Source organism: Gorilla gorilla, chromosome 2, assembly GCF_029281585.2.
Source record: "Gorilla gorilla gorilla isolate KB3781 chromosome 2, NHGRI_mGorGor1-v2.1_pri, whole genome shotgun sequence".
Lineage (NCBI taxonomy): Eukaryota > Metazoa > Chordata > Mammalia > Primates > Hominidae > Gorilla > Gorilla gorilla.
The window spans coordinates 62415572-62442170 of record NC_086017.1 but is presented as its reverse complement, the minus strand read 5'-3'; the positions used below and the strand labels follow the sequence as shown (position 1 = coordinate 62442170).

The window sequence follows — 26599 nt, the reverse complement described above, 5'->3', positions numbered from 1 at the left end:
CTGAGGCAGGAGAATCATTTGAGCCTGAGAGATCAAGGCTGCAGTGAGATATGAGTGCACCACTGTACTCCAGCCTGGTGACAGAACAAGACCCTGTATCATTTAAAAAAAAAAAAAAAAAAAAAGAATTTTCTCAAGACTTAATTGTGAGGTCACCATTACAGATTGCACCCATGGAATTCAGTGAAACTTTCATTTATTTCTTACATGTAATAGATAAGGAAGAGGTGTGTTTTGACCAAGAAAATAGCCAGCTATTTTCAACGTGTCAATAAAGCAGTAACTAGTGAATCACGTGTTCCTGGCTTCTGAAATTTTTTTTTTTTTTTTTTTTTTTGAGACAGAGTCTTGCTCTGTCGCCCAGGCTGGAGTGCAGTGGCGCCGTCTTGGCTTAATGCAAGCTCCGTCTCCCGGGTTCACGCCATTCTCCTGCCTCAGCCTCCTGAGTAGCTGGGACTACAGGCGCCCGCCACCACGCCTGGCTAATTTTTTGTATTTTTTTTAGTAGAAACGGGGTTTCACTGTGTCAGCCAGGATGGTCTCAATCTCCTGACCTTGTGATCCGCCTGTCTCGGCCCCCCAAAGTGCTGGGATTACAGGTGTGAGCCACCGCGCCCGGCTGGCTTCTGAAATTTTGAGCAGTTAACCAAATGTAATGTTTTGATGCACCATAAGACCTTTCTGTCTTACAGTCTACCCCAAAGTCTGCCAAAGGCAGTGCAAAGAAGGAAGGCTCCAAACGGAAAATCAACATGAGTGGCTACATCCTGTTCAGCAGTGAGATGAGGGCTGTGATTAAGGCCCAACACCCAGACTACTCTTTCGGGGAGCTCAGCCGCCTGGTGGGGACAGAATGGAGAAATCTTGAGACAGCCAAGAAAGCAGAATATGAAGGTAAATAGAGCCTAGGCACAACTGTCTTTCGAAGCAAGGGGGTGTTTCAGGAATGCACGCGCACAGACAGGTTTTACTCTTGTTCTTACCACTTGCACATGAACTTTTATTTTGGGGACTGTTCCAAATGGCACCCAACCAGTATTTTAGATGCTAGCCTTGTCCTGACTGAGCAGAGCACTGCCCCTGACTTGGCCTCTGATCCTGGTGGTGTATTTTCCCCTGCAAATTTCTCCAAAATATTTTGCTACTAAAAATTGCATGATTTTTTTCTTTCATTGAGCCCTGTAAGCACACATGTTGAGCTAGGGAATTATTGTACAATGATGTTAAATATAATTTTAATTAAAATTCATCTGAAAAGGGCCTCTTAAAATCAGTGATCTTGTGTTATAGCTCTTGGTAAGCCATATATTTAAACTTCAGGCTGAGTCTTTGCTAAAGTGCTTGGTTTCCTAGGTCAGTCCTGGCCTATACTGTGTCTGTATTCATAGCTACTTCTAAGGTATTTGGGTCTTTTTTATAAAGCTCAACTGCCTTTATTTTCCTTTTATTCTAATTAAATCATTTTGGGCAGTGAGCTGTCATTCAGGAATTTGGTGGTTCTTAGCCATTTAGAGACAAATACTTGAGATTTTTTGTTTTTTGTTGTTGGGTTTTTGTTTTTGTGTTTTTTTTTTTAATATCAGACATGGACTTAGTAAAGAAATTAGTAGTAAGCATTAGATTAGGCAGTACTGTTGCCCTTTGAGCTATATTTTTTCCATCTGGAATTTTATATATTGGTTCATTTTGCCAGTTTAGAGCTCCTCTCTACAATGGTCAACCACTACTCTTCTTAGGTGGGTACAGTTCTATTATTTTCTGGCAAACATTAATTATTTAGGCTGCCCCTTTTATTAAAATTTATGAAGTCTCCAAAGAAACTTCTTTAAAAAAAAAAAAGGTCATTTATTATAATTATTTGATTACTATGAAATTATCTGACAGGCTTCCCCAAGGATCTTCTGCAGAGAATCCTAATCCTGCAAGATGTTTAGCCAAAAAACATTTTGTGGCAAAACCAGTTTGAGAAGCATTCCAAACTCTCTCTCTTGGAAGCTTATGGTGCATATTCCCGTATGTGTGTTGTCAGGCCCAAGGGCCTCCTCTGTCCTTATCAAGGGGAGTGCTAACCTTTTCTCCTTTCATACAGCATGCATATTCCCATATTAAAGGCTTTAAGACCACCAGTAAATAAGCTGTTTTATATTATCTGGCATTTTCTGAAATTTGACCAGGTATTTATGTAGTACCTATGAATACCCTAAAGAACTAATATTTTGCAGAATATTCTTTGGAAAACCCTAGTCAGTTCCATAAGAACCTAGAACTTTGTGGAGCTTTGATACTTCTGACCTTATTGAAAGTTAAGACCTACTACACCACTGAGCTGGAAGAGTGTTGAAAATCAAGCTCACATGAATATTGCTGAGCGAGCAGCACAGCAGCAGCAGCAAGGCAAATGAAGCCAGTGCTGAGTGGCTGGTTATTTAGAGTGTGAGCAGGAGAGAGATACCTGAAGACACTGTGAAGGTAAAAACACTGGAGTAGGAATGAAGAGAGGGAGAGGTGATGGCGTCTGGAACATCCTTCCAAATTCACTCACTGAAAGTGAGTGAGAACCTAGTGAGGGGGGAGTTATATGACTCAGCAGCATCTACCTGAGACATAAAATCTGAACTTTTGATGTTTTCTCTCATTGAATTCAAAGCCCAAAGTTTAGAGTTTGGGTAGCCAGTCCAATATTCAATCCACAGGCCTTATTTTTTTTTTCCATTTCGTTTTTTTGCTTTCCCACTTTACTGTGTCACTTGTATAATGAAAATACTAGAATTTGAAGTGGAACCCTAGGTCGATTTTTTTTTTTTTTTTTTTTTACTGCTAGCTCAAGTAAATAGTTTGTTCAAATGGCTTTCGTTTCTCATACTCATTGTACAAAGGGTCTGTAAACTAGGACAGTCTTAGTGATGATAAGGCTATGCAGGCAACTCTGTCACAGCCAAGAGGCCTTTGATTGCTTGACTTTCATATTCTTAGAGGAGGACTGGAGCTGTAGCTTCTTGATTCTCTGTAAAGCCATATGACCTCGAGCTATTTTCCCCCTCCTGAAATCAGTGGTGTTGAGTTCCATGTTAAAGGGTTTATGTGTGGCAGTTGGAGTGTGATATCAGGAGTTAGGGCCATAGGGTTGCTGGTTCTCTCTATCCTTGGACAAGTGACTGCCTGTCTCCCAGCCTCCATTTGCCTATGTGATGAGTGGGGGGATCTTCTATTTATGAATGGTGAGACAAGAAACCCTGTATGGTGGGAGCTTTGGAAATACAGCATTTCAGGAGTTCTTCAGTAGGGGTTCAGTCTGCTAGCTCACAAAAAGACTGGAAACATGATCATTGGAGCTCCCGGCTCTGGAGATGCAAACAGAGTAGCTCAGGGCCGGGGAGTGGGGAGGTAGCAGGATGTATTCTACGGCCCAGAACTGCCACAGCAAATGCTCTTTTTGCATTTTGAATGAAATAAGAGGGATTCTGGAATTTTCATTGATTTAGGGTGGTTTATGGTCAGTATTGAACTGCTCAGCTTCAGGAAACCTGGTTCTTTCAGTACATTGTCCATTGCTACATACGTGTTTATATAATTCTCTGCTTCTGATGATTGTAGCCTGAAGTATAATGTATTTTTTTCCTTTGGAGTTTATTAAACATGACTTCTTTGCTTCATTAGAATGTAGAAATTAGTTGTTTCCCTAAAACCTTCTGAAGGAGACAGTCAGCTACTTTTCCCTTACAGAGTTAATTTTCTTCAGCTGCTAAACTCCATGACACTCGTGATGAGTCCTCAAATCTTAGTAAAATTGGGTACAAAGAATCAGGAAATATATATAGTAAGTAACAATTGTACCAAAAATTATAATGGGCCATGGAATTGCTTCATATTGAAATTATAAATAATCTGTAATGCTATTAATACTAGAATAATGGTAGTGCTTCTCATCTTCAGGGTGCCTCGTGAGATTAACCATGGTGGTTATGCTGGTGACGTGTTTACATAAAACCTGTGCTTTCTGAATGTGTGTTGCAGTCTTAACATTCTTGAAATCTTTGCAGACCAGTTCTCAAGATGGGATAGGAAAGCTGGACTCTAGGTTACCAAGTGAAATCGGCCCGACTCCTCCTGTGTTGAGACTAGTCATCTACTGTTCCTTCCATTGAGTCAGAACTGTTGCCTGTGTTTTTACTAGTCCTGTTGAATGCAATGGATGGTATTTTGAATTCCTGGGTTAAAAACAGAATTGAAAATCTGAAATGCCTTTACAGAGCGGGCAGCTAAAGTTGCTGAGCAGCAGGAGAGAGAGCGAGCAGCACAGCAACAGCAGCCGAGTGCTTCTCCCCGAGCAGGCACCCCTGTGGGGGCTCTCATGGGGGTGGTGCCACCACCAACACCAATGGGGATGCTCAATCAGCAGTTGACACCTGTTGCAGGTAAAAACAGGAGCTAAGACCATTTTTTTCCACTTTAAGAAATTCCTTCATTTTTTTTTTCTCCAATAAGGAGTAGGCCACAGTCTATTGCCTTTTCTCATGACAGATTCAAAGTTTGAAGTCATCCATGTTGTCCTATATTGCCTTTCCCATACGGGCAATGCCTCCCTTCTGCCCCAGAAATGGGCCCTGGGCCCAACCCTGGTAATTGGTAGGGAGCAGCTCTTCCCTGGCTGTGGGCATGGTCTGGTGATGTTCTCCACCCCAGCCTGCTCTTGATAGAGCACTATAGCAGAAAATACGAAAGTAGACCCTGAATTCTGTTCTAGAGGGACTCCCAAGAGAAAACACAAAACCAGTCTTTAGGTGGTGTTGATTTTCCCATCTCATTCCAGTATTCAGTTTGCCTTGTTCTGCTGCAGCCATCCTTAAAAGACTGACCATTTAAAAGGATTTTTTGACAATGAATTGTAAATCCTTTCTTGGTCACCAATGTGCATGACTGCTAAATAGAATACAAAGTCCTTATTCAATTCATTGTGCCCACTCTGTAATGCTTTTCTATTTAATTACATTAAACTGCATTTTCTGTTAGTATCCCAGTCACATATTTAAGAAAAAAAAAAGAAAAAGAAAATGATGAATGTGGTTTGTCTGTGTGTGTTGTCTCTGGTTCTGGTAGCCATAGCAAATTTGACTCTTCTTGAATTGAATATCTTTGTCTGACATGTCTCCAATGAGAAGTCTGCAGACCACTTCTCGGGCCCCTTCTTTGAGATCTCTCCAATCCTGGTGAGGTCTGTACAAGCCACCTGTGTTTCTTCTTAAGCAAGCAGTCTGACCTCTTTCACGGGGAGTCCAAGATAGTGTTGTTCAAGGCAGGCTTGTTGGGATGCTGTTTTTGCTGTTTCGTTTTTGCTTTTTAAGGAAGAGTAGCATAGGATAACTTTTCCATTGTCGCTCCTAACTTTTGTGATGGCAAGTTCTCAAATGCACTGTCGCTGAACTCAGCAGTTGCACTCGCCAAAGCACATCTGAATCATGGCTTTCAGTACTTTCAGTGTAGCTGATGTTGATCTAACAAATCTCATAATCGCCTGCTCTATTCCATGGCCCATTTTGGTTAATGGGGTTCCAGAGGTTTTTAGAAATTAGGCCTTGAACATGGGGACTTTGAAAGTTAGAATTCCCTCGTTGACATTGTGTTTTGTTCTATTTGATGTGTGACATTGTGGCACTGTGCCCTTGACTTCAAAACCCAGGGGCACATTAACAAAATGAATACAAACAGCTAAAAACAATTTAAAAAAAAAACAGCAGCTGCAGCATTTTAGCTCCCTGTTGGGGAAGAACATTATAGAACTCTATGGATGAGGAAGGTGGTCCCTCTAGAAAGCCCCTGCTCCATTATTTAGGGTGTGCTGGCTAGACTTCTGGGCCCTGGGAGTGAAAAGCAAGCATTCTCTACAGTAACCACTCTTTGGTCCTCATGGGGAACCCTGCAGCTAAGAGGGTGATTTTTCATGGTTTTACAGGTTTCTTAGGGCCTGAGTCTTACTTATTAGCCTTGTTGCTGTCTTGAGACCAGCTTTGCTTACAAGCATTGAAGCTCATTTGAACACATGTGACTGGGATAATAAATGCCAAAGTACAGTTTAATGAAGACAAGTGTCATGTCTTTCAGTTCTTAATAATTTCTTCAACCACAGCCCATGAAGGCTGCGTTCAGATGGGCTTTTGTAATTGAAAGCAAAGCCTCTTAACATCCTTAAATTTCCCGCCTACTTAACCCTAAATGCTATAACTGGTGGTGTGGTTAAAAGATTGGTAGCATTGGATCTCTTCATGTTTAATTAAGATGATGCTGTCTGTTCAAAAGTAGTTTTTACTTTCTGAACTCTTCATTTAAAAAAAATGAAAACTCATAATCTTATTTTATGTATAGAGAGATTATTATTCAAATTTTTGTCATTCGGTTTATGTAATTGTAAGTTTGTCAGTCAGCTTAGGTATGACTAGTGAAGCAGGGTGAATCGACCTCAGAATTTTTAGTAATTTCATAGCCTTAAAAGACTAAACTTTTATAAATAAATATCTTTGAAATCTTCAGGGAAAGTCCAAGAGTAAAATTCTCAGAATCTGAAGTTTTCCACTGTTTGACAGAGTCCCTCTGCAAAGAGTATTTTATAAAAATGAGGTTTGGCACCAGTCCCTCAACCCTCCCTTTGCAAGAAGCTGTGACCAAAGGTGACTGCATTTTGGGGGGAGCTTTGTGTTCTTATTCATCATGATCATTACAAATCCCAGAAAAGTCAAGTTGTTTTTCTTGTTTTAAAAAAATGCCATGTGGTTTTAAAGGTCTTTTGATAGGTGAGTCCTTGACATTTTGAATTTTTTTCTTACATTTATTCCTTCTGCCAAAAATACTTGTTTGCTGAAACTCTTCTCTAGCCAGTGGAGAATATTTTGTCATGTGTAGGTACACTTTGAAAATAAAGGAATAAAAGCCTCTGTTCACAGAAATTGTGTACCTCAAATTAAAATGCTCCCTGTTAAGGTTTATATGAGGACATTTGAGCTTGGAGACTGATGGCATTTGGCATTTTCTCATATCAGCAGAGCCCAATTCTCCAGCCATTCCTCCTTAAAGTCTGTGTGTAGGCTCCTGAGTGACCTGGACTTGGTTGGCTTGGTTGGGAGGGTTTAGGTTTTATCTTTATCACATTTTTAGATCTAAAGAAGGAAATATTATTCACTGTGATGGTTCTTAGAAGCTGTTCCCCAACTCAAGCCCAAGCACAATCCATTCTTACCAGCAGTGGTAAGGCTAGAAAGGAGGAACAGATGTAGAAGTCTTGAACAATTCCTGCCCCCAAGCTGGAGAACCATGCTTTGTGATCAGGACTATGCGCTCATTTCCCTCCCTTCCTATTTCCCCTCATGTGTACCCATGATAGGCATATGAGTGTGGGCAGAGTGGAATGATGGGGTTTATACTATTCAGTTAGAATTGCAGTCAGCAGAACTGGTCACTCTGTTTGAACAGCTTGCAATAATTATGACCTTGGGAAGGCTGTTACTAGAACTCTTTACTATTATTTAACTGAAAACATGCAGCATATTTACCCCAGGGAAAATAACTACAAATAATAGTGTACTAAGTACTAATTCATCCCAAAATGTTGGGTCTCATATTTGTAACTTTTTATTTTGTTCATTATTGCAGCAAAATAATTGCACTAATTGCTGTTATATCATGCAGTACTAAGGGTGCTTTATTCATTGGTAGTGCATGTGGGGGTTGGTTGTTATTACTTAGCTCATGTTGCATGTTAATAATGCATGTCTGAAATTTGTTGTGTCCTTCAAGGCATGATGGGTGGCTATCCGCCAGGCCTTCCACCTTTGCAGGGCCCAGTTGATGGCCTTGTTAGCATGGGCAGCATGCAGCCACTTCACCCTGGGGGGCCTCCACCCCACCATCTTCCGCCAGGTGTGCCTGGCCTCCCAGGCATCCCACCACCGGGTAAGAACTTCATCCTCATTCACTCATTAATCTCATCTTCATATTCTCTTTTTCCGCTTTCAGCCGGTTGTTCCAGGAGGCACCCGTGGCCCATTGTGGCCAGGCCTTCCCTCCCTGAGAATCCAAAGGTTGTCAGCAGCAGGGCATGTCTTGTGCATTCAGCAGGTGGCCCAGCACTTGTGCCCTTGTGCACCTGGCTGCTGGCAGCAGCACAGGACACATGGCAGAGGCCAGACTCAGCAAACCAAGGGACAAGAGGCATACTCTATCGATAATCACTCAACTAATTTGACATGTCCTTGAAAAGCCAGACAGCCTAGAAGGCTGTGTCCTCTTATCAGTGAATGAAGTTTCCCAAATTGCTAGTTCAGAGTAACATGTAAAAGCATTTTTTGCCCCTGAGTTGCATTTCTCCCTCTGGTGCAATTCTTATCTCACAGGGTATAGAGTATCTGTTCCATCTCCTACTTCTCCTCAAGCAGCCTTTCTAAGGGGATTGCAGAGCTGCTAAGGTAGAACTCTTCAGAAATCTTTCACTCAGTCTGTCTTAGAACAAAAAGCAGGGAGGGAATGCATTTTCACTGAATTAGTGTTCTGTATGTGAGTTCCCTAAGAAGCATGATATGCCAGGTGTAATGGCTCATGCCTGTAATCCCAGCACTTTCAGAGAATGAGGAAGGTGGATCACTTCAGCCCAGGAGTTCAAGACCAGCCTGGGCAACCTGGTGAGACCCCATCTCTATAAAAATTAGCCAGGTGTTAGGCCGGGCACGGTGGCTCATGCCTGTAATCCCAGCACTTTGGGAGGCCAAGGTGGGCGGATCACTTGAAGTCAGGAGTTCGAGACCAGCCTGGCCAATATGGTGAAACGCCATCTCTACTAAAAATACAAAAATTAGCTGGGCGTGGTGGCGGGCGCCTGTAGTCCCAGCTACTTGAGAGGCTGAGGCAGAAGAATCACTTGAACCTGGGAGGCAGAGGTTGCAGTGAGCCGAGATTGCACCACTACACTCCAGCGTGGGCGACGCAAGACTCCGTGTCAAAAAAAAAAAAGGAAAAATTAGCCAGGTGTGGTGGCATGTGCCTGTAGTCCCAGCTACTCAGGAGGCTGAGGTGGGAGAATTACCTGAGCCTGGGGAGAATGAGGCTGCAGTGAGTGGTGATCGCACCACTGCACTCCAGCCTGAGCGACAGAATGAGATCCTGTCTCAAAAAAAAAAAAAAAAAAAGCCTGACATTAAAGAACAGCCTAGCCTACCCTCCTAGCTGTAGATACTGGTTTGTCTGTCAACAGAAGCTTAGAAGTTCTTTTATATAGAAATATATAAATGGATTCCAGAAATAGCTACATTCATTTTCACTTTAAAATGTGAATTAGCAAGTTGAAAGATTATTTTAAAGAAAACCTAAATGAAAGGAAAATCACATGTTCCCATATTAATTGCCATCATATGCAAAAGAACTCTTAGCTGTAATCTGGATGGAGGGAATGTGACTTTTGGAAGACTCGGAAAGCATTTGGTCCATTACCTACAACATCAGCTAAGGGCCCAACCCAAATGGTAAAATGTGGGTGGAAACTTGTCAAATTTGCTTGTACCAGTGTTGGACCTACCAGTGATAGGGTTTTGCAGGGTACCAAATGATGCTTTGGAGGGTGCATCCAGCAGTGTGCAGAGTGAGCAAACTTGGTGGCCTGGCCTGGAGCCTCCAGCCACACTGTTTGTGAGAGTTGCTTAGAATATGGCCATAATTCCACAGAAGCATTTGCTCCAGGTATTGCCAGAGGAGGAAGTGTCTGTAGGGTTAGGTGCTTCATATGAAAACAGTGGACTGTGTGAATTGCTGTTGCAGCAGGAGTCAGTCATAAGGTAAATGTTCCCATGTGGCAGGTAGACTTGGCCTTAATTTTTTGCCCTCTCACCTTGACACAGGATATCACTGAGCCAATAAGTCCAGGCTGGAGTTGACACCTTCTAGGTGCACTTAGTGGGAGCCATGTCTAATGCCAGTACCCTCTAGGTTGCAGATGTCTTTTGGTGGGTGTCGGGACATAGCTGTCTTCCTTTCCCCCTTCCTGAAATCCTAAATTCAACTGGAGGGAAGCCCAACACACCTGCTTAGAATTGAGGAGACAGGGCCGGACACAGTGACTCAATCCTGTAATCCCAGCACTTTGTGAGGCTGAGGTGGGACGATTGCTTTGAGCTCAGCAGTTCAAGACCAGTGGGCAACATGGTGAAACCCCATATCTATTTTATTTAATTAAAAAAGAAGCCAGGAGTCAGGGAAGACCCCCTCTTAGTGCCTACAAATGCACATGTCTGAGCAGGCTTAGAGGAGTAGGGGATTCATTGAGCTCTTTTGGTGACTCAGCTCAGATTCTCACCGGCTGCCCAAGTATGGCATTTGTCAATAGAGGAAGCAGAAGAGTTTGCTGATTTGTGCTGCCCTGCAAAGCAATGATTTACACAGTTTAGGGAGCCACACCGTGTTCTGGAATCTAAGGTGGGTGAGTGTCCCAGGGCACAGGGAGGTGATGGGCACAGAGGTTAATAATATATTGCTGGATCACCAGCTTACCCACCACAACCTCTTCATTCATTCACGAATAATCATCAGGATCCTACTTTGGTGATCCGGGTGGACTTCTGGGTACTTGGAATATAAAACTCCCTGCTTTTTAAACAGAAGCTTTTTTTACTTGTTATTTTCTAACAAATAAGAGGCTCTCTTATGCTTCCTGGAAGTGGCATTTAACAATTCTGAACCTTAGTGCTCACTTCAGCAGCACATACACTAAAATTGGAACAATATGGAGTTGAGCATGGCACAAGGATGACATGCAAATTCATGAAACAGTTCTGAACTTTAGAATGAGGAGCTGCTTCTGCCTGGACAGAATATTACGATTTTTAATCCGAAGGGACTATACACTATGAAGTTATACCTCCTCTCGATTCTTCTACACAGCCAGCAGGATTTGTTTAAGTTTTCAAGAACAGTTCACCACAGTTTTAGGTTTATTTGATTTTAATGAACTGGGTCCCTTGCCTATTTCTGTATTTTATCAGAATAGCAAATATGCACCCTGAAATCAAAAGAGCCTCTGACACTAAATTTAGGACATCTCATTATTATCAACTGTGCCTGTGAGACAACAATTGCTCGTGAGCATTCACTGAGGGAAGCTTACAAAATTATTATCAGGGACATAGTACAAATCTAGTAGGGCCATGAAGTCTCTCTGTTCCTTTGTCATTTTGCATATAAAGCGATAGCAACAAGGTTACTTCACTTCAGATGATTCCTTTTCAGAGTGCTACTCTATCAGATGGAAGTGTTCTCTCTCTGCCAGCACTAGTGACTCCAGTTAGAACCAGCTGCTGATGGTCTGGGAGGGGATAGCAAGGCTGTGCCTTCAGCCTTCACAAAGCTTATTTAACTATGCACTTCCACAGCCTCTTCCCTTGTGTCCCTGCTGTCCTAGCACATTGCTTACTGCTGAGCCTGATTCCAGTGCCATTCCTGCTGAAATTAAATACAGGCTTCAATTGCAGGAGAATGTGTTGTCAGAAGAAAAACACCTTGAATGTAGAGGTATATTCTGACAATAGCTTACCTAGAGAAATACTAGAATTTTATGCAAGGTTCAAATCATTTCTAAGCCATAATTGATGTACATCTGACAGATTGTTCTAGTATTATACTTTAAGTACCTAGAAACAAAACAACTTTCTATTCAAATCCTATTGGGGTGCTTAGGATTCCTAGCCACAAAGATTCAAGGGCAGAGGTACATAGGTTTGAATTATGAATGGCATCATTTCTTATCAGACAGTAGTTTTTCAGTCATTTCAACCCAGAGCCTCTAACTGTGCCATTGCATTCTGAATTATAGGTGTGATGAACCAAGGAGTGGCCCCTATGGTAGGGACTCCAGCACCAGGTGGAAGTCCATATGGACAACAGGTGAGCCTCCCAGTTTGATTTTCTAGGACTTGACAGAATTCGAGTTATCCTTCTCAGAACATGTGCAGAGTCTCTTTTTGCTTCACCATGTGGTCCTGTGCTCTTTCAGGTGGGAGTTTTGGGGCCTCCAGGGCAGCAGGCACCACCTCCATATCCTGGCCCACATCCAGCTGGACCCCCTGTCATACAGCAGCCAACAACACCCATGTTTGTAGCTCCCCCACCAAAGACCCAGCGGCTTCTTCACTCAGAGGCCTACCTGAAATACATTGAAGGACTCAGTGCCGAGTCCAACAGCATTAGCAAGTGGGATCAGACACTGGCAGGTAAGGAGATTCCTTCTAAATAAGCCTTTGTGAAATACATGCTTCCTCAAAGCTGTCTTACTGCTGTTAGCATAGTATATCATACAATAAACACCCCTTTTTCTTATACAATTAAAATAAATTATATATTTCATAAATGGTTTGGAGTTTCTTTGCATGTTTACATAACACACTGAAAATGGTTTGTTTTGTTTTGTTTTTGAGACAGGGTCTCGCTCTGTTGCCTAGGCTGGAGTGCAGTGGCGCGATCTTGGCTCACTGCAGTCTCCGCCTTCCAGGTTCAACTGATTCTTCTGCCTCAGCCTCCCCAGTAGCTGGGATTACAGGCACGTGCCACCACACCTGGCTAATGTTTATATTTTTAGTAGAGATGGGGTTTCACCATATCGGCCAGGCTGGTCTCAAACTCTTGACCTCAAGTGATCCACCTGCCTCAGCCTCTCAAAGTGCTGGGATTACAGGCGTGAGCCACTGTGCCTGGCCTGAAAATGGTTTTTGGGTTTGTTTTTTTTGTTTGTTTGTTTGTTTTGAGACAGTCTCACTCTGTCGCCCAGGCTGGAGTGCAGTGGTACAATCTCAACTTATTGCAACCTCCGACCCCCAGGTTCAAGCAATTCTTGTGTCTTAGCCTCCTGAGCAGCTGGAATTACAGGTGCTCACCACCACGCCCAGCTAATTTTTTTATCTTTAGTAGAGATGGGGTTTCGCCGTTTTGGCCAGGCTGGTCTCGAACTCCTGACCTCAGGTGATCTATTCACCTCAGCCTCCCAAAGAGCTGGGATTATAGGCATGAGTCACAGCGCCCTGCCTAAAAGTGTTGTTGTGGTTTTTTTTGCCAAATTTCAAAGCCTAGTTTTCTCATAAACATCACTGCCATCTTTTTAAGTACATTGTTTTTTGTTTGTTGTTTTGTTTTGTTTTGTTTTGTTTTTCAGGCATTTGGACATTAGTATAGATGCATTGGGTAAATTAAAAATTATTGGCCAGGCACGGTGGCTCCCACTTTGGGAGGCTGAAGTGGACAGATCGATTGAGTTCAGGAGTTTGAGACCAGCCTGGACAACATGGCAAAACCCCGTCTCTACAAAAAAATTAAAAATTAGCCAGATGAGGGCCAGGAGCGGTGGCTCACGCCTGTAATCCCAGCACTTTGGGAGGCTGAAGCGGGCAGATCACTTGAGGTCAGGAGATCAAGACCATCCTGGCCAACATGGTGAAATCCCATCTCTACTAAAAATACAAAAATTAGCTGGGCGTGGTGTCTGGTGTCTGTAATCCCAGCTACTTGGGAGGCTGAGGCACGAGAATCATTTGAACCCGGAGGTGGAGGTTGCAGTGAGCCAAGATTGCACCACTGCACTCCAGCCTGGGTGACAGAATAGGACTCTGTTTTAAAAAAAAAAAAAAAAAAACTATTTTACCTCAGTTTAACAAAAGGAAAAAATATTAGAAACCGATTAGGCTATTCATTTAGTTCAACATACTTATGTATTTTCAGTATGTACTAAAGTACTTGTGTAGTTTCTGGAGAGAAGTTTGGAAGTTTCTACTTGTTCTTGATTTCTAAACCAACTTTGGTCATCTCATTTCATTTCTTTAGAGTAGAAGGTATATTTTCCCTTTCTTCACATGTTTACCTTTTTAGGAATTTTTGTTAACATTGAAGTAATTATTAAATATCAGGGATGCCTACAAAAAAATAATGATCAGGCCGGGTGCAGTGGCTCACACCTGTAATCCCAGCACTTTGGGAGGCCAAGGTAGGCAGATCACCTGAGGTCAGGAGTTCAAGACCAGCCTGGCCAACATGGTGAAACCTGTCTCTACTAAAAATAGAAAAATCAGCCAGGCTTTGTGGCAGATTCCTGTAATCCCAGCTACTCTGGAGCCTGAGGCAGGAGAATCGCTTGAACCCAGGAGGTAGTGAGCTGAGGTCGTGCCACTGCACTCCAGCGAGGGTGACAGAGCGAGACTCCATGTCAAAAAAAAAAAAAATTTATGATCAAATCTTTTAGTGCCTAGTAAAATGATATAAGAAATGTGCCTGGAAATATTCTGCAGTTAAAATTCATAATACTTAATAAATATTCAATGTTTTGTGTTTTCATAAGTTCGTCAGACCTTAGAACTGAGGGAAATTTTGCCAACTTAAAATTCTAATTTCTGTCTCTCTGTACTTTAATTTTCAGCTCGAAGACGCGACGTCCATTTGTCGAAAGAACAGGAGAGCCGCCTACCCTCTCACTGGCTGAAAAGCAAAGGGGCCCACACCACCATGGCAGATGCCCTCTGGCGCCTTCGAGATTTGATGCTCCGGGACACCCTCAACATTCGCCAAGCATACAACCTAGAAAATGTTTAATCACATCATTACGTTTCTTTTATATAGAAGCATAAAGAGTTGTGGATCAGTAGCCATTTTAGTTACTGGGGGTGGGGGGAAGGAACAAAGGAGGATAATTTTTATTGCATTTTACTGTACATCACAAGGCCATTTTTATATACGGACACTTTTAATAAGCTATTTCAATTTGTTTGTTATATTAAGTTGACTTTATCAAATACACAAAGATTTTTTTGCATATGTTTCCTTCGTTTAAAACCAGTTTCATAATTGGTTGTATATGTAGACTTGGAGTTTTATCTTTTTACTTGTTGCCATGGAACTGAAACCATTAGAGGTTTTGTCTTGGCTTGGGGTTTTTGTTTTCTTGGTTTTGGGTTTTTTTATATATATATATATATAAAAGAACAAAATGAAAAAAAACACACACACACAAGAGTTTACAGATTAGTTTAAATTGATAATGAAATGTGAAGTTTTTCCTAGTTTACATCTTAGAGAGGGGAGTATACTTGTGTTTGTTTCATGTGCCTGAATATCTTAAGCCACTTTCTGCAAAAGCTGTTTCTTACAGATGAAGTGCTTTCTTTGAAAGGTGGTTATTTAGGTTTTAGATGTTTAGTAGACACAGCACATTTGCTCTATTAACTCAGAGGCTCACTACAGAAATATGTAATCAGTGCTGTGCATCTGTCTGCAGCTAATGTACCTCCTGGACACCAGGAGGGGAAAAAGCACTTTTTCAATTGTGCTGAGTTAGACATCTGTGAGTTAGACTATGGTGTCAGTGATTTTTGCAGAACACGTGCACAACCCTGAGGTATGTTTAATCTAGGCAGGTACGTTTAAGGATATTTTGATCTATTTATAATGAATTCACAATTTATGCCTATAAATTTCAGATGATTTAAAATTTTAAACCTGTTACATTGAAAAACATTGAAGTTCGTCTTGAAGAAAGCATTAAGGTATGCATGGAGGTGATTTATTTTTAAACATAACACCTAACCTAACATGGGTAAGAGAGTATGGAACTAGATATGAGCTGTATAAGAAGCATAATTGTGAACGAGTAGATTGATTGCCTTCATATACAAGTATGTTTTAGTATTCCTTATTTCCTTATTATCAGATGTATTTTTTTCTTTTAAGTTTCAATGTTGTTATAATTCTCAACCAGAAAATTTAATACTTTCTAAAATATTTTTTAAATTTAGCTTGTACTTTTGAATTACAGGAGAAGGGAATCATAATTTAATAAAATGCTTACTAGAAAGACCATTACAGATCCCAAACACTTGGGTTTGGTGACCCTGTCTTTCTTATATGACCCTACAATAAACATTTGAAGGCAGCATAGGATGGCAGACAGTAGGAACATTGTTTCACTTAGCGGCATGTTTTTGAAACCTGCTTTATAGTAACTGGGTGATTGCCATTGTGGTAGAGCTTCCACTGCTGTTTATAATCTGAGAAAGTTAATCTCAGAGGATGCTTTTTTCCTTTTAATCTGCTATGAATCAGTACCCAGATGTTTAATTACTGTACTTATTAAATCATGAGGGCAAAAGAGTGTAGAATGGAAAAAAGTCTCTTGTATCTAGATACTTTAAATACAGGAGGCCCTTTAACTTAATTGCCTTTAGTCAACCACTGGATTTGAATTTGCATCAAGTATTTTAAATAATATTGAATTTAAAAAAATGTATTGCAGTAGTGTGTCAGTACCTTATTGTTAAAGTGAGTCAGATAAATCTTCAATTCCTGGTTATTTGGGCAATTGAATCATCATGGACTGTATAATGCAATCAGATTATTTTGTTTCTAGACATCCTTGAATTACACCAAAGAACATGAAATTTAGTTGTGGTTAAATTATTTATTTATTTCATGCATTCATTTTATTTCCCTTAAGGTCTGGATGAGACTTCTTTGGGGAGCCTCTAAAAAAATTCTTCACTGGGGGCCACGTGGGTCATTAGAAGCCAGAGCTCTCCTCCAGGCTCCTTCCGAGTGCCTAGAGGTGCTATAGGAAACATAGATCCAGCCAGGGGCTTCCCTAAGGCAGTGCAGCACTGGCCCAGGGCATCACTAGACAGGCCCTAACTAAGTTTTTTTTAAAAAAGCCTGTGTATTTATTTTAGAATCATGTTTTTCTGTATATTAACTTGGGGGATATCGTTAATATTTAGGATATAAGATTTGAGGTCAGCCATCTTCAAAAAAGAAAAACAAAAAAAAATTGACTTAAGAAAGTACAAGTAAACTATACACCTTTTTTTCATAAGTTTTAGGAACTGTAGTAATGTGGCTTAGAAAGTATAATTGCCTAAATGTTTTCAAAATGTAAGTTCCTGTGGAGAAGAATTGTTTATATTGCAAACGGGGGGACTGAGGGGAACCTATAGGTTTAAAACAGTATGTTTGTCAGCCAACTGATTTAAAAGGCCTTTAACTGTTTTGGTGGTGGTTTTTTTTTAAGCCACTCTCCCCTTCCTATGAGGAAGAATTGAGAGGGGCACCTATTTCTGTAAAATCCCCAAATTGGTGTTGATGATTTTGAGCTTGAATGTTTTCATACCTGATTAAAACTTGGTTTATTCTAATTTCTGTATCATATCATCTGAGGTTTACGTGGTAACTAGTCTTATAACATGTATGTATCATTTTTTTTGTTGTTCATCTAAAGCTTTTTAATCCAAATAAATACAGAGTTTGCAAAGTGATTTGGATTAACCAGGTTTGGTTGTTCTGTTAAAGTGGTGTCAGATGTTTCAAGCAGATTTAACTCCTGCAAGCCCTGATTTCATGCTGACAAGGATGTGACTGCCAATTTAAGAGAACAAAGCTCCACAGATGGAGATGAAAGTCAATATCCAGACCTCTGGTTCAGGGCTCGGGCTGCATTAACACAGAGCCAAATGTAGTCAGACTGCAGACTGAAGTGCCCCACGCCGCGCCTCAGGCTGGCAGTCAAGGAATTCCTACATGTCTTCAGCATGGGCAGAAATGCAGGTTGAAATTAAAATTGGAGTTACTGAGGGCGGAAAGTGAGGAAAGCATGTCCTCTATCATAAAGCAGTATAGCCCACTTCAAATAGCTTGTCTGTGGCCAGAAGAAACAGGTGGCCCAGGTGTCTTTAACATCTTTATAAACTCTTAAAACATGACCATGCTTTTAATAGAAAGTGTTGGTAAAATCAACCAACTGTTTTCCTCTAATATCACTTTGCAAATCCCTGTGGTTCTGTTCTCCTGAATTTAGGATAGTAGCGGCATCTGTGCCCCTGAGCATATTTTGAACAATCATTGATGTATAGCTACACATCCCATCTGAACACTGAGCAAACAAATACTGCTATTATTCTGTTCCTTTTTTTTTTTTCTTTTGAGACGGAACCTCACTCTGTCACCCAGGCTGGAGTGCAGTGGTGCAGCCTTGGCTCACTGCAGCATGCGCCACCATGCCTGGCTAATTTTTGAATTTTTAGTAGAGACAGGGTTTCTCCATATTGGCTAGGCTGGTTTTGAACTCCTGGCCTCAAGTGATCCACCTGCCTCAGCCTCCCAAAGTGCTAAGGTTACAGGTGTGAGCCACTGCGCCCAGCCTACTCTGTTCCATTTTGGCCTGGAAGTATGCTAGGTCCCTGAATGAAAGTTCAGCACTGAACAAATTAATGGACTGTCCCTTTTCCCTGATTTGGCTATTTCATGGTATTTACATCTTGCAGATAGCACATAAATGAGACAAGAAACTCCAGATTTAATACACGTGTGAAGACTAAGCACTAACATGCTTTACTAGGAGATAAATTACTTTGGAAAACAACAGGGTCCAAGAGAGTGTGTGTGTATATATATATATTTTGTTGTTGTTGTCGTTCACGCCATTCTCCTGCCTTAGCCTCCTGAGTAGCTGGGACTACAGGCGCCCAGCACCACGCCCGGCTAATTTTTTTGTGTTTTTAGTAGAGATGGGGTTTCACTGTGTTAGCCAGGATGGTCTTGATCTCCTGATGTCGTGATCCGCCTGCCTCGGCCTCCCAAAGTGCTAGGATTACAGGCGTGAGCCACCGCGCCCAGCTAAGAGTATATTTCTTTAAAGAGAGTTAATTCAGTGTGAAAAATTTAAACACACACAAAAAATAGAGATTAAATATCACATCAGGGATGTAGGTAAGACTTCCAAAATAGAACTGCTAGATGAACAAAAATAACTCATTTATTCACTACTTTTTTTCTTTCTTTTTTTTGGGGGGGCTGTAATACTGTTGTACTATTATTAGGTACTTTCTCTATAAATTCAGATAATAAAGTGACACTCCAAAGCCCATGTTCTTTCCCCAACACCACAGGGAAGGTGGAGTTCTAGTAATAAATGCTAATCAGGTTTTCAGCATTCTGCAATAAGTATAGTTCTTGAAATTTATTAAAATTTATGCCCTGTAGTTTACAGTTGGTGGTACTGCAATTCTTTTCACGTCTTTTTTTTTTTTTTTTTTTTTTTTTTTTTTTTTTTTTTTTGGAGACAGGGTCTCACTCCATTGCCCAGGTTAGAGTGCAGTGTTGCGATCATACTTACTGCAGTCTTGACCTGGCTCAGGTGATTCTCCCACCTCAGCCTCCCAAATAGCTGGGACTACAGGTGCACACCACCAGGCCTGGCTAATTTTTTGTACTTTTTGTAGAGACAGGGTTTCACCACGTTGCCCAGGCTAGTCTTGAACTCCTGGGCTCAAGTCATCCTCCTACCTCAGCCTCCCAAAGTGCTGGGATTATAGACATGAGCCACTACTCCTGGCACCCTTAAATAGTTCAGTGTCTGATAAGTAAGATAGAGTCATATTCCTAGTAGGAGAGTTAAAAATACTTTTGAGGGAAAATTAAAAGCTTATATACCTTAGCTGGGCACAGTAGCTCATGCCTGTAATCCCAACACTTTGGGAGGCTGAGGTGGGAGCACTGCTTGAGCCCAGGATTTTGAGACCAGCCTGGTCAACACAGCAAGACCCTGTGTCTACAAAAAATTTAAAAATTAGCCAAGCATGGTAGCTAGCTAGTCCCAGCTACCTGGGAGGCTGAGGCAGGAGGATCGCTTGAGCCCAAGAGTTCAAGGCTGCAGTGAACTATAATCATGCCACTGCACTCCAGCCTGGGTGACAGTGAAACTCATCTCAAAAAAAGCTTGCACCCTAACAAATGAGTTCTCACTCACAGCATCCAAACTAATATGCTCTGAAAACCTATCTTCCATTGAATACAATAATTGCTTTGGTAGTCTACCTGCCTAAAAGTCAGAAGTTATCCAATCTTTTTTTTTTTTTTTGAGACAGAGTTTCACTCTTGTTGCCCAGGCTGGAGTGCAATGGCGCGATCTCGGCTCACCGCAACCTCCGCCTCCCAGGTTCAAGCGATTCTCCTGCTTCAGCCTCCTGAGTAGCTGGGATTATAGGTGCCTGCCACCACACCCGGCTAATTTTTTTTTTTTTTTTTTTTTTTTTTTTTGAGCCGGAGTCTCGCTTTGTCGCCCAGGCTGGAGTGCAGTGGCGCGATCTAGGCTCTCTGCAAGCTCCGCCTCCCGGGTTCACGCCATTCTCCTGCCTCAGCCTCCCGAGTAGCTGGGACCACAGGTGCCCGCCACCACGCCTGGCTAATTTTTTGTATTTTTAGTAGAGACGGGGTTTCATCGTATTAGCCAGGATAGTCTCGATCTCCTGACCTCGTGATCTGCCCACCTCAGCCTCCCAAAGTGCTGGGATTACAGGCGTAAGCCAACGTGCCCGGCCATACACCCGGCTAATTTTATATTTTTAGTAGAGACGGGCTTTTTCTGTGTTGGTCAGGCTGGTCTTGAACTCCTGACTTCAGGTGATCCACCTGCCTTGGCCACCCAAAGTGCTGAAAGTACAGGTGTGAGCCACTGCACCCGGCCTTCTTTTTTCTTTTAATAGAGATGGAGTGTATGTTGCCCAGGCTGGCCTTGAACTCCTTGCCTCAAGCAATCCTCCTGCCTGAGCCTCCCAAAGTGCTTGGATTACAGGCTTGAGCCACCAACCCTGGCCATCATTTTCAAAGTCTGTTGTCCTTCAATAAATTAACATTCTAATGGAAAGAAGAAAAAGAAATGGAGAGGAAAGCTCTAGAGAAGGCCAACACAAAATTCAGTCTAATGGTTCTCTGTGGGGTGGAAGCAGGGGGATGGGCCAGGGAATGAACCCACAGCAGACACAAAAGTTAGCCAATTGTTTTATTAGTGTTTACTATTATTCTTTGTAAAAGGTATGACGTATTTTCTATATGTATCAAATATTAAACTCCTAAAACAAGGTGGGTTAGGGCAAACATGGAGTATGGCCATATAATTGAGAATCATACTATAGTTTTTATACAGCAGTCAAGTCACTAAAAATGGTTTATCAGGTTAGGTTTACCAGGAATCCTAGATGACACAACTGGGCATGAGAATACGATGAACCACCATCCTCTCCCTGGTGGCAGAGGTCATTACTGGCCTTTCACATTCAAGCCATCTCCCAGCTGTGACTCTGGGCTTGCTGCACTGTAGTGTAGGTAGTGCTTTAAGGAGATGGGAGTAGTTAATGGTTCTTTACTGAATTGGTTCTAAGATAAGTGGACTAAAATTAGAAGAAAAATCTAGAAAAAATTAGGAGACATGTTTGTGGCAGAGATCATTAACTTGAGGATACCCTATGGCCTTAAGCATCAGCTTTATTCTCATGCAATAGTTAGAAACTATTCTGAAACTTAGTCTTTAGTATGTAGATTTTTTTTGCTTGAAACGATGTTAGATGTGGTTATGCAAGCATGGAAAGGTGTCTGCTTTTTCTACCAGGCTGATCCAAACTTACACTGGGTCAAATTGCCAAATCACTCAATAGACTGAGCCTCTGATTTAGCTCAAGTCTGGGATGCTTTATACTGTGTAGGTTCACTTTCTCATGGAAGGAGCAACTGTTTCTAGCAGCTGAATCGAACAGCAACATCTTCATCCTAGAGTAGTGTGAAACCTGTTGCCCAGAGTCCTCATGAAGATCCAGCCCTTGCAGTTTAGGGGAGCCAAGCAAGGGAGGAGCATATTTCTGTTCACAAGAACACTAGCATGAGAAATGCGTAGTCAATCAAGAATTTCCACCACCCTAGCAAAAAGTTTATAGTCTAGTAGCTGGCAGAAATACAACCTGCATAATTATCCTGGTTTAAATGATCTGGCAATAGAGAATGTGTCCATAATTTAATTTGAATTCTGCAAAAAAGTAAATAAGGTTATAATTAGTTGCCTAAAAACAAAGATTGCCGAAAACAATTCGGGCTTCACTGAAAAGCATCCTGATTGATCCTTGAATTGTTTAAGAAATATTTCATGGACTAGATTCATCGAGTGAGTGTTTTAGGAGGAAATAATTTTCCCACAAGTGCTGTCCAGCAGTGACTTGGGAAGTACTCAAGCAGAGACAGAACTATAAAAATTCTTTGCAAAAACAGTTATTGGAATATTGTGCAGCTGATAAAGGACAAGCTGTGTCAGAACAAGAGATCTGAAAAGTATATTTTAAAAGGCACTGAAACCAATAGTAAAAATTCATATTGACTTTATTGACTGCTGAAGTTCAGTCTCATTCATCTTCCAGCCTTCTCTGATACTGTCTTTCTGAGGCTTTTCTACGGTAGACATCATCTGTATCAAACAAAAAGTTGCTCAGATGTTTAAGAAACATATTTAAAATTAAAACAATCTGAATAACCAATAGTCTAGGTCTGTCACCTACTTCTGAATCTTGGCATTAATATTTAACTCAATGCCAAAATAAACTTAAAACAAAACTTGAGTTAGATGAGGACTATGATAATGGAGTTCTAGACTTAAATAGGGTAAAAGTCAGTGTCTTGAAAGATAGAATCATGTCTTAGCACATCTCTTAGTGTTTTAAGATGTCCCTCACTTCCTTCTCCCCCATAATTTCTATTCTGTGCTCTGAAGTCATCCTTCTTAACTAAAACCTGGCTCCTCAAAGGCACTTCTTGCCTCTTGGCTCTCTGATGCTCCCTCTCCCATATCCAGAAACCTTCAGGTGGGGAGAGGAGATCAGTTTCCTTGTTCCAGCTGCTGCTTTGCCAGACCTTTGACTCGCCACCTTCATGTAAAGAATCTTCTTTCCAGGCCGGGCACAGTGGCTCACGCCTGTAATCCCAGCACTTTGGGAGGCCGAGGCAGGCGGATCACAAGGTCAGGAGTTTTAAGACCAGCCTGGCCAGTATGGTGAAACCCCGTCACTACTAAAAATACAAAAATTAACCGGGTGTGGTGGCAGGCACCTGTAGTCCCAGCTACTCAGGAGGCTGAGGCAGGAGAGTCGCTTGAACCCAGGAGGCAGAGGCTGCAGTGAGCCAAGATCGTGCCACCACACTCCAGCCTGGGCGACAGAGCAAGACTCTGTCTCAAAAAAAAAAAAAAAAAAAAAATCTTCTTCCTTCATGGCTCATGCCATTTGTCTGCCACCATCTTTCTTTGGCACCTGCTCTCCATCATGCCCCTTCAGTCACCAAAAGTGCTGGCCTCTGGCTCAGTTTCCTTGACCCTGTCCTGTGCCTTCTCCCCAGATACCACTATTACCCATGGGGATGAAGCTCCAGTCCCCTTCACCTTCAACATCTTCCAGTCACTTGGAGGGCTCCTCTGAAGGATTTCTGTTCATACCAGAACCCCCATTACCTTTCCAGCCCTCCTGTCCTTGGACCTCACGTTTCTTCCCCAGGTCCTTGGCCCCGTGCCCCGTCTTACCCGCTCAGCCGCTTCTTGTTCTCTCTCCTGGCAAATCAGCTAAAATTCCTTCATACTCTTGTCAATATCTTAACTTCCTGACACACCCTCAAAACCCCAACCACCGATTAATCCAACTTCCTCCCTTCCCCATGCTTCACCCTGCTTGCTGTGTACTGAGGGGCCAACTCATGCCTCTAACTGGGTCCACTGAGGTGTCTGACAATCCTCTTTCCTCAGCCATCATCCTGACTCTTTTTCACCCACCCCCAAATGGCCATTTCCTCTCTTCCTTCACAGAGGAAAGTCATCATAAGGAACTCTAACAGCTAACTTCCAAGGGCTTACTCCTGTCACCCAGCTCTGTTCCCACACTCTTAAGGGTCCAGTATCTCCAGCCTCTCTCCACCCTCTCCTTCTAGATCATTATTTGCATATCTTGCAGTCTCTCCTACAGGAAGGGGGGTTACCTCCCCTTCACAGAGCCAGACGTATTTAACCTCCTGTCTTCTGTGATAACAAATCCTCCTGGTTTCCCTCCTTGCCTTTCTGGCCATTCTCAGTTACCCTTAAAATGTTGGGATTTGGGCCAGGCGCAGTGGCTCACGCCTGTAATCCCAGCACTTTGGGAGGCCAAGGTGGGCAGATCACCTGAGGTCAGGTGTTCTAGACCAGCCTGACCAACATGGAGACACCCCATGTCTACTAAAAATACAAAATTAGCCGGGCGTGGTGGCGCATGCCTGTAATCCCAGCTACTCCAGAGGCTGAGGCAGGAGAATCACTTGAACTTGGGAGGCAGAGGTTGCGGTGAGCCAAGATCGCACCACTGCACTCCAGCCTGGGCAACAAGAGCGAAACTCAGTCTCAAAAAATAAATAAATGAAATTAAAATGTTGGGATTTGACTTCCATCACACTTTGCTTGTGAATGGTTCACACATCCCAATTTCTGGCCCAGATTTGCCTCCTGAGCTTCAGCTCTGTATAACCATATCTACCTCATCACGTCCCAGATGGTGCCCAGGATGGCCCTGCCTGTGTTCGCCACCTTCAGGAAATGCACTACCCCCTGCCCCAGGTGTCCCACCAGAAGCCTCCACTCCTCATCTCCTGAGTCCACTTAATCACCATGCCCTGTCAGTACTATCTCTGGGCTGTCTCTTACTTCCATCCCTTCTTGGTATCCTTTCTGCCCCAACCTAGACCAGGCCACTGTCTCAACTCTGGACAGCCATACAGCGTAACTGTTCCTACCAATCTGTCCACAAGGAGCCATTCTCCACATGTTAAAGCCTCTCCTTAAAACGACTCAATCCTTGGGATCCATTCTTGGTTCTCCAGTCCCTTTGCCACCCTGCCCAGGCACCCTTCTAGCCATCCCCACTGTGTTGATCTGCTTCAATCCCTCAAACACACAGCATACTCTCACACAAGTGCTCCTACCACTGCCATGGAGATGCTTTCAATTCCACACACCTTCCCCTCATCTGACTGACACCTACTCAGTCTTCAGGTCCTACTTTACTTGGTAGCTGCTTCCGGAAGCCTTCCCTGCACCATATAGTCCAGTTGAGGCGCCCACCCGAGAGTCCTATGTTCCTCCCACTTCCTTCTCACAGCACTGATCACTTTGTATGGTAATTGTCTTTATCATCTTCTTTCCCATTAGAGCTCTTCTGGGGTAAGGGACACCTCTGCCTTGTTCATTATAGCCCCTCAAGAATGCTCATTAAGTATCAATGAATGGATGAACAGAAGGACTAAGGATCTTTAGGAATCACTAATGTAACAATTCTTTAAAATGTGGGTTGGCAAGTCACAAGTGATAGCGTTTCAGGAGGGGGCAAAGCAGAAAGGGCCGAGGGGTTGGGGAAGTCCTCCTGAAAGGAACTGGCCTGTCCAGAGTTAATGCTCAGTAATGCAGTGCCAGGCGTTACCACTATCTTTACAGTGCTGATCATCTGGACCCAGACCAAAGACCTGGTGCCAATGACTGTCCTGTAAAGGTAGTGGTAATTAGCAAAGCCAGGCAGATCAGCTCCCTCCAGAGTTTGGACAGAAGAATCCAAAGAGAAATGGCTAGTTAGCAGGAGTTTCCCTGACCCCTCATATCCACCCCCTTCTACGATTGTTGTGAGCAAGTCTGTTCCTTAAGCCCAAACGATGTCACCGGCAGGGGTGAAGGGCAGGCGTGAGAGGGCTGGAAGAAGCATGTGATCTCGCCTGTAAGTGCAGGGAAGGTCACAAGGCTGGACGCCAATGTGCCCGGCCTACAGGAGAGCCGGGCCGCCCTGACTGCCAAGCGAATGGAACTGCACTTGCCCAGCACTCTGAGTGGAATGCGCGGTCTGCAATCTGAGAATACTCCCCAGAAAAACGGATCCCTACCGCCTCGTGCCTTCCTGAAAGGAAACAGAGACTGCTACCCCCTCACTTACAGAAGGTCTCCTGGCCCACGCGCACTTTAATCATGATCCACTCCATCGTCCCTCCCAGGACAAAAAAGAAGGGCAGGAACCGGTAGATGCCAAATCGCTGCTTCCCGGGCACCCGCTGCAGAATCCGTCTCACCTGGGCCCTGGTGAACATGCTCGACCGAGGTCGTGGAGAGGGATATGGCGGAACTAAGCACTGGATCGCCCGGACGCAGCCGAGACCGCCCCGCCCGTTCTCGCCGTGTACCGCGACCTGGGAGACTAGCGAGCGCCGTCCTCCGCCACTGTCTGGTAGGCGCACGAGTGCCGGAACTGGGCGCCGACCTTCTAAAGCGAGGCGGATCCGCCAATCAGACTGCAGCGGGGGCGTGCAGCTCCGCCAATCAGAGCACGGCAGGGCGCGCGTGCTCCCTGAAGCCGAGCAGGGCCCCGAAGGAGCTGGCGCAGGCGCCTCAGCTCTGGAGGTGGGACGGCCCAAAAGGGAAGGACAGCCCACGTGGCGCCGGCCCGGCCCCGCCCCCTGCCTCCCCAGTGCAGGTCTGAGCTCGCAGTTGGCAGCCGCGCCCCCTACTCTGCCACCGCCATTTTTATTCCTAATACCCAGATAGAAGTGATGACCCTCTCTGATGGACTATGTACAGCACCACATTCCAAAATGCAATTATGCAATGCCTTGCGTTTATTTCGGAGACGTGATTGGTGCCTAGACTTCAAAAGTAACAGAATTTGATATGGAGTGTTGAAAGCTGAACTTTATCTATTATCACAGCAAAAATCTAAGTAAGCGCCGCGTGAGATCC

At 43.2% G+C, this 26599-nt stretch overlaps 2 protein-coding genes and 2 pseudogenes across 51 annotated transcripts in view; 2 read left to right on the top strand and 2 right to left on the bottom strand.

Moving 5' to 3' along the window:
• Positions 1-17309, top strand: part of PBRM1 (polybromo 1) — a 137773-nt gene extending 120464 nt beyond the window's left edge. For 24 of the 50 annotated variants that reach the window (XM_055382617.2, XM_055382609.2, XM_055382616.2 and 21 more), the window contains 6 exons: positions 693-894; positions 4251-4415; positions 7786-7941; positions 11843-11913; positions 12023-12239; positions 14429-17309. In XM_055382617.2, the coding sequence (XP_055238592.1) occupies positions 693-894; positions 4251-4415; positions 7786-7941; positions 11843-11913; positions 12023-12239; positions 14429-14601 (984 nt within the window). In that variant the 3' untranslated portion in view covers positions 14602-17309. The remainder of the gene's footprint in view (positions 1-692; positions 895-4250; positions 4416-7785; positions 7942-11842; positions 11914-12022; positions 12240-14428) is intronic. The other 26 variants (XM_055382627.2, XM_055382631.2, XM_031009154.3 and 23 more) reach the window with 3 other exon arrangements.
• On the bottom strand, positions 1955-2092 carry LOC115934210 (uncharacterized; annotated as a pseudogene).
• Positions 10717-10814, top strand: LOC115934156 (uncharacterized; annotated as a pseudogene).
• A 4867-nt stretch (positions 17310-22176) lies between the features above and the next one.
• On the bottom strand, positions 22177-26104 carry UQCC5 (ubiquinol-cytochrome c reductase complex assembly factor 5). The gene is made up of 2 exons (XM_019023252.3): positions 25803-26104; positions 22177-22279 (listed from the first exon to the last, which is right to left on the bottom strand). Exons 1-2 carry the CDS (start codon positions 25951-25953, stop codon positions 22218-22220), a joined length of 213 nt encoding a protein of 70 aa, XP_018878797.1. The 5' UTR covers positions 25954-26104; the 3' UTR covers positions 22177-22217.
• Positions 26105-26599: the final 495 nt, after the last annotated feature.